Source organism: Rattus norvegicus, chromosome 19 (assembly GCF_021556685.1).
Source record: "Rattus norvegicus strain SHRSP/BbbUtx chromosome 19, alternate assembly SHRSP_T2T, whole genome shotgun sequence".
In the NCBI taxonomy this organism is placed as follows: domain Eukaryota; kingdom Metazoa; phylum Chordata; class Mammalia; order Rodentia; family Muridae; genus Rattus; species Rattus norvegicus.
In genome coordinates, this window is record NC_141552.1 from 39,202,810 (window position 1) to 39,223,013 (window position 20,204).

The 20,204-nt window shown below is 51.2% G+C and overlaps 1 protein-coding gene and 1 long non-coding RNA gene across 15 annotated transcripts in view; one reads left to right on the forward strand and one right to left on the reverse strand.

Moving 5' to 3' along the window:
- The window catches only part of Rfx1 (regulatory factor X1), a 30,909-nt gene extending 19,244 nt beyond the window's left edge, over window positions 1-11,665 (reverse strand). For 3 of the 10 annotated variants that reach the window (XM_087593973.1, XM_087593969.1, XM_087593968.1), the window contains exons 1-2: window positions 11,450-11,665; window positions 3,844-4,182 (exon numbers count right to left, since the gene is read on the reverse strand). In XM_087593973.1, the coding sequence (XP_087450099.1) occupies window positions 3,844-4,141 (298 nt within the window). In that variant the 5' untranslated portion in view covers window positions 4,142-4,182; window positions 11,450-11,665. 10 annotated transcript variants of the gene reach the window in all.
- LOC102555451 (uncharacterized) lies at window positions 11,211-20,204 on the forward strand. 5 transcript variants are annotated; one of them, XR_015644041.1, is made up of 4 exons: window positions 11,211-11,491; window positions 11,981-12,323; window positions 18,243-18,342; window positions 19,049-20,204. It is a non-coding gene; the product is annotated as an uncharacterized LOC102555451 (long non-coding RNA). The 5 variants fall into 5 exon arrangements; XR_015644040.1 differs by lacking the exon at window positions 11,981-12,323; XR_015644038.1 differs by lacking the exon at window positions 11,211-11,491 and having other exon boundaries at window positions 12,002-15,585.

A 20,204-nucleotide genomic window follows, 5' to 3' on the forward strand; every position in this document is an offset into this window, starting at 1 on the left:
TAAGCAGTAGTAATTAATTAGGTTTGCTGGAATCTTCCCTCAAAACTGCTTTAGGGTTCTCTGGATCCCAGAGAAGGCCCTGTCCCTCAGCTGCTCTGGGGGAGAGTCAAGCTGACCTAGAGTCATAGTCTCATCCCGTCTCCCTGCCCCTCCTAACTGGGCCATCTGGAATACAGGGAGCCGGGCCCAGCTCAAGGATGGCTCCGGGTGGGAAGTGACACATGACATTGGCCCTGGCCACCTGCAATGCTGGCCCTTGAGCCAGACCTGGGTAGCTGGACACCTGGGCATCTGCTCTAATCAGGCATGTCCCCTAGAAGAAATCCTGCTATCACAGGCCTTGGGGCAGCCCATAAGGCTGGGCTCTTCCGCCCATCACTAGGAGGATGAATGGGCCAGGGCTTCCTAGCTATGTTTGGAAAGGTGGGCTGGGAAGAAAGCAGGAGAAAGTATAGAGACTAGGGGCAGCTGTGTCTGTTGGTCAACTCTTTTCTGCATTAGCAGAAGGCCCTTGAATGCTAGAGGTAAGAAACAGAGCTCATATCCTGCTTGAATCAGACAGCCTATCTCCATGTGGTCACCCCTTCCTTCAAGTACCTGGTTCTTCTGCCTCCACCTGTTCACCCCTCAGCTTAAAGAGAGAAAGCCAGCTCTTCAGAGGGCTGAAGGAGGCTCCTGGGTATGGTATGAAACATCAGGACAAGGTTCTGGGTCCCTGCCATCCGCAGGACTTATGTCTTCTTGGACCTTAATCTCCCTTTCTTCACTGGAGATGCCGACAAAGCAACTCCCGTTTTCCCCTGTGGGCAGGTCTGGCTTCACCTTCCCAGCCTATGCTAAGGTCTTCCACCTTAAACTCTAGAGGCCTCTCAGGGAAGCTGGGGAGTATGGATCTGTATTGTCTGACCAGGGAAACCTGAGCTCCCTCCCTTCATAAGGTAGAGCATGGCAGGCCCAGACAGAAGGTCTCAGCTTATTCCTGCTGCCTCCTCCAGGGCAGGAGCAGCCCAGCCCTGCAGGCTTCCTGGTGAGTCCAGATTGTTCCTGGCTCAGGAGCTGGCCTGGGAACCTCCCTGTTCACCCTCTCTAGTGTCAGCCTCCCCTTCCTCAAAGGACTGGCTCTCAAGGGCAGCCCGGGAGAGGGAGTAGGCAGACACCAACACAGAAGCAGGGTGGTAGCAGCCTCCCCTCTCTTCCTCAGCACTCATGGGGGCAACAGTGACACTTGCAGAGATGGGCTCACTCCTGCCAGAACTCAATGGAATGAGATTCTCAGGACCACCATAAGAAGCAGGCAACAAGCCACTGTCCAGCCAGAGGTACAAACCTGGCAGAGTGGCACTGCAGACAAGAGCTGCAGCCAGCCCTTGCCTGGGCACTGTCCTCTGACAGCTCGCTCTCTCCACACCACAGCTAGTGAGCTGACCTCGGCCTGTCTCACCAAAATGCCACTCTGGCCTGGGACTTTGAATACCAAGTCTTCCCTCGGTGTACCATGAAGAGCTAGAAGAAACTAAGGCAGGTTCTAGAACAGTGTGCCCCAACTAGGTGTGCTGGGCAGTCCTACATCCACCAGTCATTGCACAAAGACATAGAGACAGAACCCCCATCTTCAAAAACATCATTGCCATACGATGTTAACTCAAGAAAAGTAAGGACGGTGGGATCAGAGGGCAGGGGAGTGGCTTCTGAGGAGAGACTGGAGATGAAGGGAGCAAAAGGGCTAGATGGGTATGCTAGAGGTAGTAGGTGCCAGGGTAAAAGGAGAGGAAGTAGCTAAGCTGGCATGGCAGGAGGCTGGGGAGGCTCAAACTGTCATGTTAGGGCACAGGGCACTTGGGCCAGACACAGGCATTTGGAACTTATCCGGAAGCTGATGACATGGGGAAAATTTTTTTGAGATGGGATTTTGATTTATAGTTCAGGTTAGGATGCGAAGAGGCCTAAGTAGCAGCTAGGGACAGTGCGTGCTACCCTATGGCTACTGTGAGAGGAAGGCATCAGCACTAATCGGAGATGGCCATGGACACAGCAGAGGTGGAGGGTCTAGGTGGGTTTTAGAAGGAGAGAGTGGGGCGGAGTAAAAATACCCAGAGAGGCAGGACGGGAGCAGAGGTTAAGCTGGGCCTGGGTGGGAGGAGACATCTCATAGGGCCTGTAGGGGCAGGGTATAACTCTCAAAGACCAGTGTGACCTTCAGTAGCCATACCTAGAAGGACTAGTCACAAGATCCTGGGGCTCAGGGTAGAGGCCAGGGTGTAGACCTCAACAGGAAGGAGCATGGTAAGTTTGACACGGTTGGATCTGGTGTTGCCAGCTTCTGAGGAGGCTGAAGCGACAGGATAACAAGGTGAAGAAGGCACGGCCATGTTAGAGTGAGCTCAGGGGGGTTGGGGATTTAGCTCAGTGGTAGAGCGCTTGCCTAGGAAGCGCAAGGCCCTGGGTTCGGTCCCCAGCTCCGGAAAAAAAAAAAAAAAAAAAGAACCTTAGAGTGAGCTCAGGGACTGTGGACAATTGATGAGACGATATCTCAGTAAAAGTCACTGACAGAGCAGTGGGCTGGAGTGTGTGAGGCTCTGAGTTCAAACTCCAGTACTGGAAGGAGGGAGGGAGTGGGAGTCCTAACACTTCAGGAGGCCACTAGGAGGAGGATGACAGGAGCAGAGCCCTGCCCTTTACTGCTATGGATCAGACAGGTGAGGCAGCAGAGAGTGGAGGTGACGAAGGAGAAGGCAGACGTGGGTGAAATCTGGGCAGGTGTGCAGGACAGGTCTGAAGCAGGGGGGAAACCATCAAGCACCGCTAGAGGCCAAGAGTACCAAATCTGGGATGACCAATGACTCTGAAATGATGAGGACCCTGATGGGAGCTGTCAGGAGCAAGGTCACAGGTGGCTGCGAACTGGACATACATGAAGAGGAAGCGGTAACCAAAGAGCTAGCAGTTTGAGGATATCTGACTTTAAAAAGACAAAACCGAGAAGTATTCCTGGCAGGAGTTGCAGGACCCTGCAGGAGAGGCTGGGACAGGCCAGTCTACTCTACCTCTCAGGTGTTATAGCACAGTCAGGCCAGGACCTGACCCCACTAAGGTCAGGGAGGCTTGGGTGGGGCAGAGAGAGAGTGTGTGTGCAGGGAACACTGGCAAGGATGAAGTGTCACACTGTGTGTCACGATGAGGGCAGTTCTGCCTCCTTCCCCTGCCTCCCAAGAAGGGAAGGGGAAGAGGGCAGAGGCTGGAGACCCGTGGTGACACCCCAGAGGGTCTGGGTCAGAATGGGCACCTTCAACTGTGCCTGGCTTTTCCTTGGCTCTGACCTTCCCTTTCCCACCTGCCCATGCTGTGACATTAGACTCAGCTCTAGAACATCACTCCTTTCCCATGGTACAAGGGCAGCCATGGGCTCAGGAGCTCGGCCACTAGGTCCTACTCCTCCAAGGAGGAGAGGGGATACACCCCAGTCATCTGACAGCCTCTCTCAAGGACCCCTTCTAGGCTGACCTACTCTAAGAATGTCTCACTTGTCTTTATTCAGTGAAGCTGTAATGGTGAGACCTAGGCAGAGAGGTTCAGGACCAGTGGGCAGCCTGGTGTGTGCAGGTGCGGGCAAAATGAATTTTGCCATCCATCCTCTTTTCTGAGGACATTCTACTTGGGGGCAGATAAAAACAGAAGCACCCCAGTGGGATACAGAAGCTTCTCTGCTTGGCCTGATTCCCTTTACCCAAAGATGCCCTGATTCCCACAGGTAGCCCTGGAGAGGATCCCTGGATGCTGAGCTCCCCCAAACTCTTCCCAGAGATGGTCCAAGCACTCTGGCCATAAGCACAGATGTGAACTTACCCGAGACGGTGACCACGATATACTGCTGAGCCACCGGGGATGGGGCAGGTGTGGCAGGCTGTGAGGGTGCAGGAGCAGCCGGGAGCTCTGCCACATACTGCTTCTGGCTGCCTGGAGGTTGCGTCTGGGGCTGGGGGCTTTGCAGCTCGGTGACATACTGGGGCTGGGGGGTTGCTGCAGCAGGAGGCTGGGGTGCTGCTGGGGGTGGTGGCTGGGGCAGGGCCTGGGGCGGGGCCTGTGGTGGCTGGGATGCTTGTGGGGCTGCCTGTAGCTCAGTAACATAGGACTGTGTTGCCATGCCAACAGTGAATGATAATAAATAAGGCGGTTTTCCTCTTCCTTGAGTAGAAAAGCGGGGGAGAGAGAAACAGAAAAACAAAGAAGAAGAAAAAAAAGAATTAATCTACCAGCAGAAGAAAACAGCCAGCTCCCAGCTCCCATCTTTAGGCTCATCACTAACCTGAGTAAATCCCTGGCTATACACAATGAGCCCATCCCTGTGGGAATCTGGGAAGATACAGACAGGATTCCTCACCCTCATCCTCAGTCAGGACTGTTGCTCTCGCCCTCCACCCCGGGCACCTGAACATGCCCTCAGTGCCTCAGGCTATGCCTGGGACGGTTCTCCAGAATGCCAGTGGCCTCTAGAGCACCTATGTCATCCCGCTCACCAAGGAGCCCAGGGAACACCTCCGCGCTTTGAGACAGAGTCTCACTATATAGTCCTGGCTAGCATGGAACTGCTGTGTAGACCAGGCTAGCCTGGAACTCACAGAGATCCACCTGCCTCTGCCTCTCTTTTCTTTTGGTGTTCTGGGGGTGGGACTCGGGGCCTTGCACACACTAGGCATGTACCCTACTAGTAAGCTGCATCCTCAGCACTTGGTCTCTCAACAGGATCTCCCTAAGTAGCCAAGCTAACTGAGATTGTGACACTTCTGCCCCAGCCTCTGGAATGGCATATGCCACTGTAGTGCCCTCAAGTAGGCATCTCCTAGGCTGTTTGCTGCAGAACCTACCTGTTCCATATCCAGCCAAGCTGACAACAAGACCAACCATCACACACTACTCTATTTTAGATTTTACAACTACCATCGTGATCTAGGCTGAGTTTTCCAGACGAGGAGCTGAGGCTCAGAGAGGATAAGGTGCTGGTCCCAGGCCACACAGCAGGAAGTGACAAGCCTGTCTAACCCTGGGCATCCCAAGCCTTCATAGTTCAATGGTGGAAAAGCAAGTCAGAGAGAAAGATGTCTCCCAGAGCCCCATGCCAAGGGTCATCTGAATGCCCTCACAGCAGGGTATCATTCACAGGGCCTGAGGCAGCAATGGGTCTGCAAGCTTAGGGTGTGGGGTGCTCCTGAGGCTATGAGCAGCTGGCCTTACCAGAGGTACAGAGCTTGTCTGGCTGGTAGGCAGCCTCTTAGCATGAGATGGCAATGGCTTTGAAGGGTGCCCATTCCCAGCACCTCAAGCTGTGTCTTTATCCTGTCCTGTCCCCTAGAGGTGACTGGCTGTCACACAGCACCCAGGCCAAGAGCCTGCCAACTGGAACCACTGCCACACCATGTCAGCAAGCATGTCACCATGTCCTGACCTCTAGTGCAGGAGAGGGCTGGGAGTCTAACAACAGCAGACACTGTAGCACTCCCCTGGCACCTCAGCCTCAGCACCCAGAACTTCGCTCTTCACCCCGGTATCCTACCCATCACTAATGTTACTCAGCCCCAAGACTCGTGGCTAACCCCAGGGTTGTCACAGCACCAGTGAGGCCTAGACCTCAATTGCTTCTCACAGTAGACAGCACCTTCCTTGTCCTTCCCGTCAGAGCCAGGGAGCTGGCATAAGCACCCAAGAGGGACTCACTGAGGGCCTCAACACACTGCCTGCCTCCTGGTGACTGCCTCTCCAGAAACCTAGGCTTCACCCTCGGATGGTGGACTCTGGAGGCAGAAACAAACCCTGCACAGGGCCCTGCACAGCCTGAACTTGACCACCCAGCTAAGTGGCTTTGCAGGAGCTCCACTGTCTCCCCGTGGGATGGCTGGGCAGCCTCCCATGCTTATCTGTGGAGCTGCTGTCCCAGCATGTACCAGGTCCTGGGGTACACCCTTAACAGCAGCCCCCCCCCCAAAAAAAATAAAAAGGGAGAGAAAGAGGAAGGGAAGGCTGGGCAAAGAACTGAGGAATGTCTAGAACAGTCCCTAGGGACGAAAGTACTCCTGTGGGACAGGAGGAGGAAGAAGAAGAGGAAGGTGCCAGTGCAGCCTGAACCACCTGGCACTGGACCAACTTGTGAGAGCCCAGAAGATGAGCACTGATTCAGACTACAGGGCCCAAGCAGAGCACAGAGCAGCCAGCCTCAATGCCACCCCACCCAACACTGCCAAGGACTTGGGCGTCAAGGGAAGTTTGCCCATTAGAGAAAGAAGAGGCCATAGTCCACCTCACAGAGGGCAACACATCTTCCACTGACTCCAACTTCCGGCCAATGTTAAGGGATTGCATCTGAGCCTGTGTGGCTCAGGATATGTAGCTACCACCATGTGCCCCATGTGAACCTTTTTATAAACATAATGTATTGATTGACTTCTGTGCCTCAGTTTACTCATCTGTGCCCTGGGTTCATAGGACCACTGCGAAAATCCACTGTGATCACCTTAGCAGCCAGTGAGTACCACTGATATTGAGAGCTGTTATTACCATTCACTCACAACTATGCATGCCCTCCATAGGCAGCCCCTGGGGAAGTGTCTTAACATGCAGATCCCTGAGTTCTACTGCTCAGAGTTTGCAGTGTCTCCAAATATAAATTTTAACCAGTCCCTCAAAATACGTCCCCAGAAGTCTAAGACTACCTACCCTAGCCCAGGCTGACTCAGAGTCAGATGGCTCTCTGGCTGGAAAGGGCTCCAAAAGGCATGAATGACCTACATGAACAAGCTTAAGCTGAAGGTCTCTGCGGGGGGTGAACCATACATGTAGATGGGGCATAAATCCTTCCACGCACTCGAGACCCTTGGTTCATGGAAGGCGGTAGAGAAAAATGGAACCTGCCTGTGTGCTCAACCACCTGCTGAACCAACCACTAAGGCGCCGTGGTTGGAAAGCCCACTGTAGTCTCCGGTGACTGAACCTATCCCTGAGACGAGGGAACTGTGTTTGCTTCTGTGGACAGACTGTTTCTGTTGGTTCCCAACGGACGCTGCCCGTGCAGTGACAGCACAGTGGAGCAGGTGTGCAGACTTGGGGCGAGAAAGCCAACCCCACACAGATTTGAACATGATTGTTCACATGACACGACATCTATAAAATATTCATGTTATAAAATGTTCTTTTGATCTTTTCCAATCATCCCAAATTGTAAAAATCACTCTTGGCTCCCCTCCACACACAGACAGCCGTACAGCCCCGCCCAGCCCATGTCAAGTGAGGCTGTACCCTAGATCATGAAACACAGGAGCAGGCTGCAGCTGGCAGACATGCCACAGATGGGAGATTCTAGAACTAAGTGGTTACAAGAAAGGGAGAGCAAACCCATGAGCGCATCAGCAGGACAGCTTTGGTAATGCGTCTGGAGGGAAGTGGGAGTCCAGTGCGCCCGGCCCTTGGCCTCTACTGACTCATTTCCATCAGGCGCTCGTTCTCATGCGGTTCTGGGCTGGCTGCTTCTCCGTAGGCACCTTTGCTTCTCCAACTTCACATGGCCCCTGAAGCCCCTGTCCCTGGGGATGTGTCCAGAACCTGCAGGATTCTTTGAGCACCTGGACGGTCTCATGTCTCATCAGAGAACATCCAACACTCTCACCCTTCTCATGACTGTGGGGCCTTCAGGACCTGTCCCTCCAGACCCATGTCTCTTGCTCTGGATATTTTAGGCAACTCTGGCTCTCAGGCTAATGAGAATCCCATCCTCTCCTGCCTTGGGGCCTTTGCACCTTCTTCCCCCACTGACAAGCACTTACTTCTAACTCTGCGCCCAGCCCCTGGTCACCATGTGCCCCTCCCCTAAGTGCCCTGAAGCAGGCACTCTCTTACTGTTCTCACTATGGTGTGATGGTTCCTCTGTTCCTTAACAGTCTCTCTTCCTTGCTGAACCCAGGAGGCAAGCTCCACAAAGGTGCCTTTTATCCCGGTTACTGGAAGAATGGTGGGCATAACTGCAAGTTCACCCCCTTTTCCCTCCTTGGCAGTGGTAGGAACAGAACCCTGGGTCTTACACACTAGACAGGTGTTCTCCATGGAACCCCAAGCCCCAGGGTGCACTGGGCATGGATGGGTATGCAGGGGAATGAAGACAGTACTAGTGATGTGAAAGGAAGCCCAATGGGAATCTTCTGACTACCGAGACTCCAGAGGAGGCTGCAGCCTCTGTAGACAGTAGCAGGTGCTGGCTGACCCTGAGGGACCACCATCCCTCTTAATGCACAACAGGACCTATATGTAAGAGACCCTCTGTAGTTCAGGGCTATCAAGGAAGAAGGTAAATCCTTGTTTAGGAAATCCCCTTCCCACCTTCTGCACAGCTCTGCCTCAGTCCTAGAGAGCTGGCAGCTAAATCAAGGTCTCCTCCCAGACAGTACTTTTCTTTCTGGCTACGCCCAGAAACAAAGGTCACTCTGGGGCAAGCAGAGTGGGCAACACTTCTTCACAGGAAGTACAACTCTATGTCTGGCGTGGTGGCACAGACCCGCCAAACTGGCAAGGAGAATCACAAGTTCAAGGCCTCCTAGGACAACTTAGTAGGGCCATGTCTCAAAATAAAGAGAAAAAGGGGGCATTAAGGTAACTTGGCGGGCTGGAAAGATGGCTCAGTGGTCAAGAGCACTGACTGTTCTTCCAGAGGTCCTGAGTTCAATTCCCAGCAACCACATAGTGGCTAACAACCATCCGAAATAGGATCCTATACCCTCTTCTGGTGTGTCTGAAGAAGCTACAGTGTACTCATATAAATGTAATAAATCTTAAAAAAAAAAAAAAAAAAAGGTAACTTGGCATGTAAAAGGTACCTGCTTCTAAGTAAGCAAGGTCAGACCCATGGGCCTAATGCTGGAAGGACAGAACCAACTACCAGTAGCTGTCCCCTGCTCCGCACACATGCTGAGGGACCCACGTGTGCTCATGTCGACACACACATAAAATAAGAAGATGTAGACGCTTTATATTGAAAAAGTAAGAGGCGGGCTGGGTGGCTGACTCAGTGCAGAGCCTGTGCCTAGTTTGGGGGTGTCTTAGGTTCAATTCCAGAAGAGAAAAAGAGGGAAACGACACTGTACTCCTTATTACCAGCTTCCTATTGTCAGCTCACAACAACAGGCTTCTCTCCGACAAAATGATAAAATAAAACGCCAACAGCTAATTCCGAGGACTGGACAGGAAGTGACAGTCATCTTTTTTTTTTTAAATATTTATTTATTTATTATGTACATCATACAGCTTTCTGTCTGCATGTGTGCCTGCAGGCCAGAAGATGACCCCAGATCTCATTATAGATGGTTGTGAGCCACCATGTGGTTGCTGGGAATTGAACTCAGGACCTTTGGAAGAGCAGTCAGTGCTCTTAACCGCTGAGCCAACTCTCCAGCCCCGTGACAGTCATCTTAATGGCAACTGGCATCATCTGTGTGTTTGATGTTTCTTATGTGATGTATTTTGGGAGATCCACACAGTGATGTGAAATTAAAACGATTTGTGCCTCTAAATGAAAGCACATGGAACATCCCCCTCCCCAAAAAAGCGACTTGATTCACTCAGGAACACACAGGTATCGAGGAACTGTTTTAGGTAAAAAGCTGGGGCAGTGCCGACCTTCCCTGCCAGTGACCCTTCTGGGCCCTTCAACTGTGACAATTACTAGAAGAGGCGGAAGCAGTCAGAGAATCAATACCATCACTTTCTGCTCAAAGTCAGCCTTCTCTGATAGGAGTTGAAGACTTTCTTTTTAAAAAAAGCAACCGGGGGGGGGGGGGGGGGTTGGGGATTTAGCTCAGTGGTAGAGCACTTGCCTAGCAAGCGCAAGGCCCTGGGTTCGGTCCCCAGCTCCGAAAGAAAAAAAAAAAGCAACCGGGGTTGGGGATTTAGCTCAGTGGTAGAGCGCTTGCCTAGCAAACACAAGGCCCTGGGTTCGGTCCCCAGCTCCGAAAAAAAGAAAAAGAAAAAAAAAAAAAAAGAAAAAATAAATAAATAAAAACAACCTAGCTAACTCCAGCCAGCATCTTCCTCAAAGTTAAACCTCACCGCCTTGAATTTGAAGACCCTTTGACAGGAGTAGGAAAAGTCCCTACAAATGGAAGTCCTTGCTTTCCTGCTTAATCTCCAATGGAAAAGACGATCCTCTCAAGAGGTTGCACTGTACAACAGTATTGCCCAGGCAGCCAATAAGAACAGCCATGGCTGACCGAGTTCTGCAACACGCCACACACACACACACACACACACACACACACACACACACACACACACACACACACACACACACACACACACGCACGCGCACGCGCACACAGTTGCAAAGGTCCCGCACTAACAAATGCCTCTCCTTGCCTCTGAAGCTATACCCGCTCCTACCACGTGGGCCTGGTACCACCTTATGACATGTGACCCTCTTGATACTGGTCTGACTGACTTGTAGCAGGCCAAGAGATATGGCTTAAGGAATCTAAGTTCCATTCGCTTGATGTTTCCACAGGTGGAGACCTTAATGGCTACGCAGAAACGTCTAATCTCCAGGAACAAGTGCTCCGACACCACCCTACTGCTGAGACACCACCCTACTGCTGAGACAGCACCCTAGAGAACAATTTCGGATCCTCTAAATTTGTGGCCTAAGATCACGACACTCCAGGAGGAGATTCAACTTCTACAACTAAATTCCCCAAACTAAAAGCAAGTCTGATCAAAACTTGGCCATCTCTTCGCATCCTCCGGGGTTTAAGAGTAGGGGTCACTACTCTTAACAACACTAACAAGTTATCAAATCTCATTGAGAAACAGTAGACGGGTGTGGTGTAAGATTCAAGAATGAGCCCTAGGGAAATTCTCAGAAAAAACTAAGAGTTAACTGTATTGAAGGAGATGGCGACAATTCTTCCCATTTTATAGAAAGAAAAACAAAGGTCCGAAATGGAACAGTCGCACGTCCAATTCTAAATCTCAGGCAGGTATGCGCCCCAAGCTACTGTTGCTCATCCGGAACACCCGGACAGTCCCAGTGTCGCCGGCCGCACCCGACTCCCAGGGCGGAGGGACGCTAGACCCCGCCCACCCCTGTCACGCCCCGCCTCCGCGCGCTGTCATTGGTCTAGCCTCCACAGACCCGCCTCCCTACACCTCCCCACACATAAAAGCGCCCCCCACCCCAGCCGCCCGACCTCCACTCGCCCGCCGCCTGCGAGCACCCGCCCCTCGCGGGGGCCGGGCTGCGGGTCCGGGGGCGGGTGGTGTCGCCCCGGCCGAACCTCGGCCCCCTCCCCCACAGTCCCGACAGTCGCCGCCGCCATTTTGACCGCCCGCCCCTTCCCTCAGGACTGTACTCAAGCGACAGGCGCTGCGCGGGCCCGGCCGCCCGCCCCAGCACGCCCAGCTTGCCGGGCGCTGCCCCGGTTACCTCGGCTTCTCCGCACTTGTGTCCGCGGAAGGCTTTAAGGAGGTGCGTGGGCGCTGTGCAGAGGGGACCGAGCACGCCGGGGTCCCCAGGCCGGGCCGGGGGCGTGGGGGTGGGGGGCGGCCGCAGTTGTTGTTGTTGACTGGCGTTGCTGGGTTGCTTGGTCGCCACGACTACCGTGGCTATGGCGCCTCCGTTTCCCTCACCGGGGCAACTGTTGCTACCCACCCTACTACGTCACGCGCCAGGGCGGACCTTCGAGGCGGCGATTGGACGGTGCCGGATGCTTCCGGCATGCTATTGGCTACCGTCCACGCTTTTCAGCACCCTCTCGACTTCTCCGAGCTCCGATTCCTCAGTTCGGACGTCCGTCAGAGAAAGCTAAACCCTAGATGGCAAGCGAAGCCCGTCACTCGCGCGAGGAAGCAGCCCTGAGAATTATAAGGGGGTGGGATGCCGCTCTAAAATCGGCTCTCTGGTTGGACTAACGAGATATCAATCTCGTCCAAAAGTTTGTCGCGCTCTCTTGCACAGGTCCATGGTGCGTCGGGAGTTGTAGTTCGCTCCTACGTACCGCTGAAAACCTCAAGACTTCCTCCTTGCTGGGCCACTCTCTGGCCTCTGGAGCTCATATCCCCCAAGGAACGTTGCGACTCTGTGCTGCCCTTCTGTGACGTCAGCGGCGGAGTCCAGTCTCGGAGTTCGATGACTTCACAGGCGCGTTCTCTCGGTTCTAGAGGGTGGAGAGGAATCGGCTGCTACGATGCTAGTCGGATCCCTGGAAAGGTCACTGCCTGGCCGCGCCGCTATCTCGGCCACTCAGGCAGTGAAAAGGTCTCTGGCAGGCGGACATTTAATGAGAGGACGATAAGCAAAGGTCAGCGGCATTCTATTCCCAGAGCTCCCTGCCGTTCCGGGCCTCAGTTTCTCCAAGAGATAGGTCAGCTGCCGCTGGAGAAGGTGAAACAGAAATAGCCCCAACGGGAGTGAATGCTTCCAGCTCAGAAATTAATCATCAAGATAATATTCTAAAGCAGGATTTTAAAATATCAATTAATGAGAAAAAGTAGACCCGCGGTGAACCAAATGTCAAACGTTAAATGAAATCATTCCTGCTGGCACCTAGGTTAGGGCAAAGTGAATCTTGCAAGCTCAGGGTTGACATTTGTGCTCAAATATTTTTGTTTATTGAGTCGGGATTCTTTTCTAAATGAGATTCTAACTGCTTTTTCCACAGGGGAATATGAATAACTGTGAGAGAGATGATGAATGTGTTAATTAGTTCCTTTATAGTAACCATTTTTTCTATACCAATTGTTTAATAGCCTATTGTCTACTTCAAAAAATGTACAAAAATGTCCAAGTTGGGTAGACACAACTACTTTGCAGACTGAGGCAGATGGATTGCTTTGAGCTGAGCTGTACTGCAAGATCCAGCTCAAAACAATGGGTTTTGTGTTTTTTGTTTTGTTTTGGTTTTGGTATTTTGAGACAGGGTCTTAGAGTCAGGGCTGGCTCCAAACCATCTCTGAGGTTGAGGATGACCACCTCTTAGTGCTGAGATTACAGGGGCGCACCACCACATCTTAAGTTTTGCTACCCCATGCCTATGGAGTTGGGGATGGAGAAAGGCTCAAAACTTGGGGCCTTTATTCCAGCTCTGCTATGTTTTATGGACAAAGTGGCTCCACCCTCTGAGCCTATTTCTCATACTTTTCCTATGCAAGGTCCTGGATTATACATGTAGAAGCAGACAAGTGTCTACCTCTGTCTCATCTATAATATCAGAACATCAATAAGCAGAGTCATGTGTGACACAGACCCTGTAGTTGCTCTAGCAGTGGAGGAGGAGAGAGAAGGGAGAGAGAAGATTCTGTGACCATTATTCTCTGAAAAGAACCCCTCAAAATGAGGAGGTGTGGAATATGCACCACAAAACATAGTAGAAGGAGGGCCTGGGCCACTCTACAGTCCAAGGCAAGAAAATGGAACATTTGAGGCCAACCTACTACGCAACTTCACGAGACCTGTTAACATAAAAGTAAGAAGAGGGGGCGGGGGAGATAATCTCAAACAGTTAAGAGCACCAGCTTCTCTCCCAGAACCCACAAGGCAGTTTGGGCTCACAACCACCTGTAACTTCAGTTTCAGGGAATCTGACACCCTTTCTGGCCTCTGAGGGCACCTGACACGAACATGTTGCACAGACATACATGCAGGCAAAATACCAACACACTTAAAAACTGTAATTGTTCTTAACATGTTTTTTAAAATTAAAAAAAGAGGTGAGAACATATGTAGCTCACCAATAGAGCACCAGCCTCAAGTCCACCATGCAGAGTCTAGCTGTGGCTTGGCTGTCCCACAGTCTCAGATCACCACACTGAGAGGCTGAGCATGGAGAAGGCACAATTGGGGCCATGAGTTCCACCTCCATACCACAAAACAAGATGAGACAGGGAATTGCAGAGACAAAAGAGGATGCCCACATCTGGCAGATGCACCTGGTTACCAGGCAATTCTACAGAAACACAACATCCCAGGCAAGTAAAGCATCCTCCCTGGTGACAGATAAGCACATGGTGGCTCCAAGGAATAAGGTTACCCCATCTGCACCTGGAGATGCAGCATCCAACTGCGAGTGCCCTGGTCAGGCCTTCTCATGTCCCAAGAGTGAGTTTCAGGAGAAGGAAGCACAGCTACTCATCTCCCTAGAAGCAGCAGCTGTTCCCAATCCTGAGGACCCCACAGGGACTGAAAGCCACCCAGGCCAGAGGGCACAGGAGCGAGCACACCCCCGCTGGCAGAGGAGCTTCACTCGTCCCCACTGCTGCTTCTGTCAAGACCAGAGTTTCTAGACTAGAGGAAAAATCCTCCTGGTGAAAAGGGACCTAGAAGACTTGGTTGTACTTCCTACCATTTCCTGACTCCCAGAGGACCCTGAACTCTGAAATAGACAGAACCAAAGCCAGAAAGAATTTCTTCAACAGAAAAAGGAAGTTCACAGTGACTTTCTGGTGACATACCTGGCCAAAACATGGGCCTGGTTTAAGCCTCTCGCCCACACAGCTGGTGCACCAGTTCACAGGAAGTGGAGGGGTGGAGACACAAATTCAAGAGTGACAAGAAGCCGCTGGGCTGGAGCCACTGAGCTTGACTCAGTGGCAGAGTGCTTGCCTGGCATGCTCAAGGCCTGGGTTTACCTCCAACATGAAAAAAAGGGGAGTGAGGAGAAGTCTTAGTGGGTACACAGCTTGCCTTGTAAATACACGGATCTGAACATGATGCCAGCCCTGGAAAGGTGAAGAAAGGAGGGTTCTTAAGGCTCACCACCAAGTCAGTGAGCTCCATGCCACTGGGAAGCATGTCTGGGGACTGACAGCCAGTGCTGCCCTCCATTTGAACGCACACATACTCCTGCACCTGAAAGTTGTTGGGGAGCAGATTACAACCTTGCATCTTGGAAGAAAGCTTTTTAAAACATAGGATGTTAAAGAGAAGTGAAACAAAAGGCTGTTTTAGTCTCACGTGGTACACACCCTCAGGACTAAGGCAAGGAGCTACAGAGCAGACCACCTGGTATCTTCCTCTGACCTCCTAGACTGTGCTAGCCCTGAACTTTTAGCAGTTGGAAGGCTGAGGTAGAGGCATCAAAAATTCAAGGTTAGCCTGAGCCAATACAGGAAGACTTTGTCAGAAACCTAAAAGATAAATAATAAAGCAACCATCAAGACTCCAAACAAAGGGAAAGCTAGGTTTGGACTCTGGGAGGTGCCAGCGATGTCTGCGGAAAGGCTGAGCTCAGCTGGCACAGAGCTAAGGAAGTGGGTTGGTGCTGCTCACTCTAAGGAACAAAATGAAGCAGCACAGTACAGACCTAAAAGGGTACAGGCAGGATTTAATCACACAATGCTCGACCCGAATTACACCATGCATCTACAAACAGACTTAGAAACCTACAAAGCCATGCACCTGGGCTGGTGCTGGGCACGGTGGGACATTTGCTACCGAGAACAAAGGTCTGGGTTCCAATCCCAGTGCTGGGGAGACCATCTGGGACAGCCTGGAGACCGTCTGGGACCTGAAGCAGTGAGGAGGGGTCTGTGGGTCAGGAAAGATTCCAGCTCGGGGGAGTACAGGTATAATGAGTCAGGAGGATCAGGAGTTCCCTCTCATCCTCAGCTGCATAGCAGGTTCGAGGCTAGCCTGGGCCACAGACCTTGGGTGCTGGGGAAAAGCAGCTTCTGAAGCTATGCTGTGTGGTTTAGTAGGCTTAGCCTATGGCTGATAGAAGCAAGAGAGAGCAGACCCCAGGCTAGCTCAGGGCTGGCTCTAGTTTCCACCCCAACACAACAAAGAAAAATAAAATGAAATCAAGCCGGTTGGAGGCTGTGGCAGCGTGCCTCAAGGCTACGATGGGTTACTGGGTAAGAATCTATCACAAACTGAAAAAATAAAGAATGGAGAGTTCAGTTCTCACATCAGGTGAGTCACAGCTACCCAGAACTCCGGCTTGAGGAAATCTAACATTCTTTCAGTTTCCAAGGGCACCTGCACTCACTCATACAAACTCATGCAGCCACACACCTACACATAACTGAAAATCTAACTGCTCTTCCAGAGGTCCTGAGTTCAATTCCCAGCAATCACATGGTGGCTCACAACCATCTGTAATGGGATCTGATGCCCTCTTCTGGTGTGTGTGAAGACAGTGGCAATTATATGTATGTATGTATGTATGTATGTATATATATATATATATATATATATATATATATATATATATATATATATCCTTTAATTCCAGGACCTAGGAGAAGGAACCAGGCAAAACTTTGTGAGTTCAAGGGCCAGCCAGGGCTACAGAGTGAGATCCTAACTCAAAATGAATATGAATGGAGTTGAGGAAATGGCTCAGCCATTAAGAGCACTTGCTGCTTTTGCAGAGAACTTGGGTTTGGCTCCCAGATCCATGTGGTAACTAACAGCTAACTGTAACTTCCAGGGAACCTGATGTCGTCATCTGGCCGCTTCAGGTCCTACACACACATGATGCACCTACATACAGGCGTACAGGCCAGGGCCAGAGATGTGGCCTCCTCTGTAAAAAGCTAGTTGACAACCAAAAATGCATACAGGTGGAAAAATAAAAACATACATACATAGAAAAATAAACCATGAAGGAAATGACATGCACAAGGCATGTACATACAGTCCCAGAACAATGGAGGCTGGGCAGGAGGATAGTGAGTTCTAGGCCACTTTGGACAGAGCACATCTCTAGAGCAGGACATAAAATGACAGGACGTTTAGAGAAAGAGCAAACTCAAAAGAAATATCCACGATTCATTTCCTCAGCAACTGATAAACCCCCTTAATACGAATAAGAAGAGATGGGGTATCTCTTTAAGAAGAATAAGGGGGTGGTGGCTACAGAGGAGGACCCGGTGATGTGCTGAGCACAGAGCTGTGAGACCTGGCTGTGGCTCAGGGTAGTACAGGCTTTTCAGGGCATTTGGGAGATCATGCTGGCCAACAGCCAACACTTGCCGTGCTCTCTGCCAATAAGGCTATAAGCGGTTTTAATTCATTGTGTGAGTGTGTGTTGATCTAGCCCTGAGAGGGGAGATCTGACAGCGTCCCAGTTGTGAATGCCAGGAACCCCCGGGAAACTCATGCTCACACATGCTTGCGTTGTGTAAAGCGGTGTTGCTTGGGATGGTGTACCATGGTGGCTCCCGTGAAACTTTATGAGTGGAAAATGGATGGACTCATCTCTCCCTGGGACTGTCTTTAACCAAAGTCCTCCATGTAGAAACACTCTACAACCCTGAACAATGGCAAGCAATAAAGGAAGCAAGTAGAGACACATTAGCACAGCTCCGGGAGCTCCCGCTGGTTCTGCGTGGACGCCAGAAATGCATCACACCAGGCTGCCACTCTGCCACCCAACGGTGGCTCTGGACATGATTTTCTTACAGAAATATTTATTCTTTAATTATGTGTGTGTGCGCATGTCTGTGTGACTCTGTGTGTGTGTCTGTGTGTACATCCATTTATCTGTGTGACTGCATGTCTGTGTGTGTCTGTGTAGCTGCATGTCTGTGTCTGTGTGTGTGTATCTATCTGTCTATGTGATTTCATGTCTGTGTGTGTGTGTGTGTGTGTGAGTGCAAGTCTGTGTGTGTGTGTGTGTGTGTGTGTGTCTGTGAGTATGTGTGTATCCACCTGTCTGTATGGCTGCATGTCTGCATGTCTGTGTCTGTGTGTGTATATCCATCTGTCTATGTGATTTCATGTCTGTGTGTGTGTGTGTGTGTGTGAGTGCAAGTCTGTGTGTGTGTGACTGCAAGTCTGTGTGTGTGTGTGTGTGTGAGTATGTGTGTATCCACCTGTCTGTGTGGCTGCATGTCTGTGTGTGTGTCTGTGTGACTGCATGCCTGTGTGTGTGTCTGTGTGACTGTATGTCTGCATGTCTGTATTTGTGTGTATATCCATCTGTCTGTGTGACTGCAGGTCTCTGTGCACCTATAGGTGTCGGAAACCAGGCTTGAGTATGTTCTCCCTTTCCCTGTTCCTTGAGGCAGGGGTTCTTCCTCCCCATTTGCAGGCTAGCTTCTCAAGATCCCAGGACTCTTCCTGTCTCTACCTTCTATCTTGCCATGAGATTGCTGGGGTTACGATCGCACTGCTGCACCCAGCTTTACAGAGGTCCTGAAGACCCAAATTCAGGTCCTCATGCTTAAATGACAACCACTTTATCCACTCACCCCAGTCCTCCATCTTTTTTGGACAGGGACTCTAACTGGACATGCAGCCGCTGGATTGGCTAGACTGACTTTCCTGTGAGCCCCATGAGTTCTGGAGTCTCTGCTTCCTCGGTGCTGGGATCAGAGGTGAGCATCATGTTTTATCATTTTATCTGACTGTGGGTTGAGACTCTGGGCTTCAGGTTTACAAGGCAAGGGCTTTACCAGGCACCTCCACAGCCCTTAGCTTTTTGAATTTGTTTTGGAGTTTTGAGACAAAGTCTCATGAAGCCCAGGCTTGCCTCAAACTCACTGGGTAGCTAAGGATGACCTTGGCCCCCTGATCTTCTCCCATATCCCAAGAGTTGAGGTTACAGGCATTGTAGCCAACTCCCCCTCTGACACTTATTAAGATCCTGTCGCTGGACTGGGGACCCAGCAAGATAACATCACATGATCTCCCTTCAAGGTCCTTATCACATCCACAAAGTGTCTATTCCCAAGTAAGATCTCATCCCTAATCCCAGGCACCAGGACTGGGCATAAGTCTTCCTGGATGCTAGGCCTGGTGCTGAGTGCGCGCATACACACACACACACACACACACACACACACACACACACACACACACACGCCCCAAGTCTCCGCTGGCCCCTGAAGCAAACACACATTGCCAGCGTTTTTGTTTCTGTGAACTCAAAGAAGCTGCAATCCAGGCATACAACAACCAGGATTTTATCTCAGCTGGGTGGGTTCAGATTTCAGATTCTGTGTAAGGCACAAAAGAGACTCCTAGATGGGTCAGCCAGTCAGCCAGGCCCCAAGGGACCTACCTGTTCCTATCTGTCAACAGGCTCCTGACCAGACATCAGGATGTGGGAGAGAAAATGGCAGAAGGTTGCACCCCGTGAGCTGCACTGGCAAAGGGGCAGTGAGCAGATTATTCATCAGCCTTTTCCAGATAGTGAGAGAGACACCCATGGGAGCGGCACAGGCCATGAGACCTTGCTGGAGAAAGGACAAAGGTGCACCGCTGACCACAGAGCGTGACAATGATGTGTTCCTCCAAGCCTCTCTGTTATGGAGATGAGAAATCGGGGCACAGAGAGGTTGAGTGACTCCTCTACACTCATACACCAAGAAAGCAGGTGGTGTCAGCAAAGTCCTTGTTACTGTTGTGTGGCTAGCTGGGAACTTACTACGGAACCTAGGCTGATTGGAACTTATGGCAATCCTCCTGTCTCAGCTTCCCGAGTGCTGGAAGTAGGTGGTGACCGCCGTGCGTGTGTTTATTTAGTTTTAGTCTTATTACCATTTCCTTTTGTTTATGTGCATGTGCACACGTGGGTGTGCATGTGCACACGTGGGTGTACTTACGCCCGTGCGTGGCTTCCTTCCTTCATCTTACTCTTTGACAGTGGGATCTCTCCCCGAACCTGGATGGCGTTCACTCAGCTGGCTCCTGAGCCCAGGATTCTGCCAGTTCACCTCTCACCCCTCCCTGCCCCATAGAACCATTGCTAGGGGTCAGGCAACAGACTAAACCTGACTCTTAAGAGGCTTCCGGGATGGAACTCAGGACCTCATGCCTGTACACAAGCACTTCACCAACAGGGTCATCTCCATAGCAACATTGTTCTTAGTTTGTAGATTGAGAGGAAAATGACATAGAACTTTCTCTGTAGTCCTAGATTCCATCTGGCCAGTCGTGATTAGCACTGAGCTATACTCTCAGTCCACACTGACTGCCGTACAGAGTTCCATTCAGGGACTAGGGCATGGCTCATCCAGAGAGTGTCACCTAGCATGGAGGAGGCATGAGTGGGACACTCACCACTGCTTACGTATGGAAAGTCCAGGGAGCTTGCTTAGTGGGTGAGAGGGTGTTGGCTGCCAAGTCTGAAACCCTGAATTTGACCCACTTGGTTAAAGGAGAAAATTGAATTCTACAAGTTGTTCTCTAATCCCCATTTGTACACAAACATAATAAATGAATGTGGTGACAATGA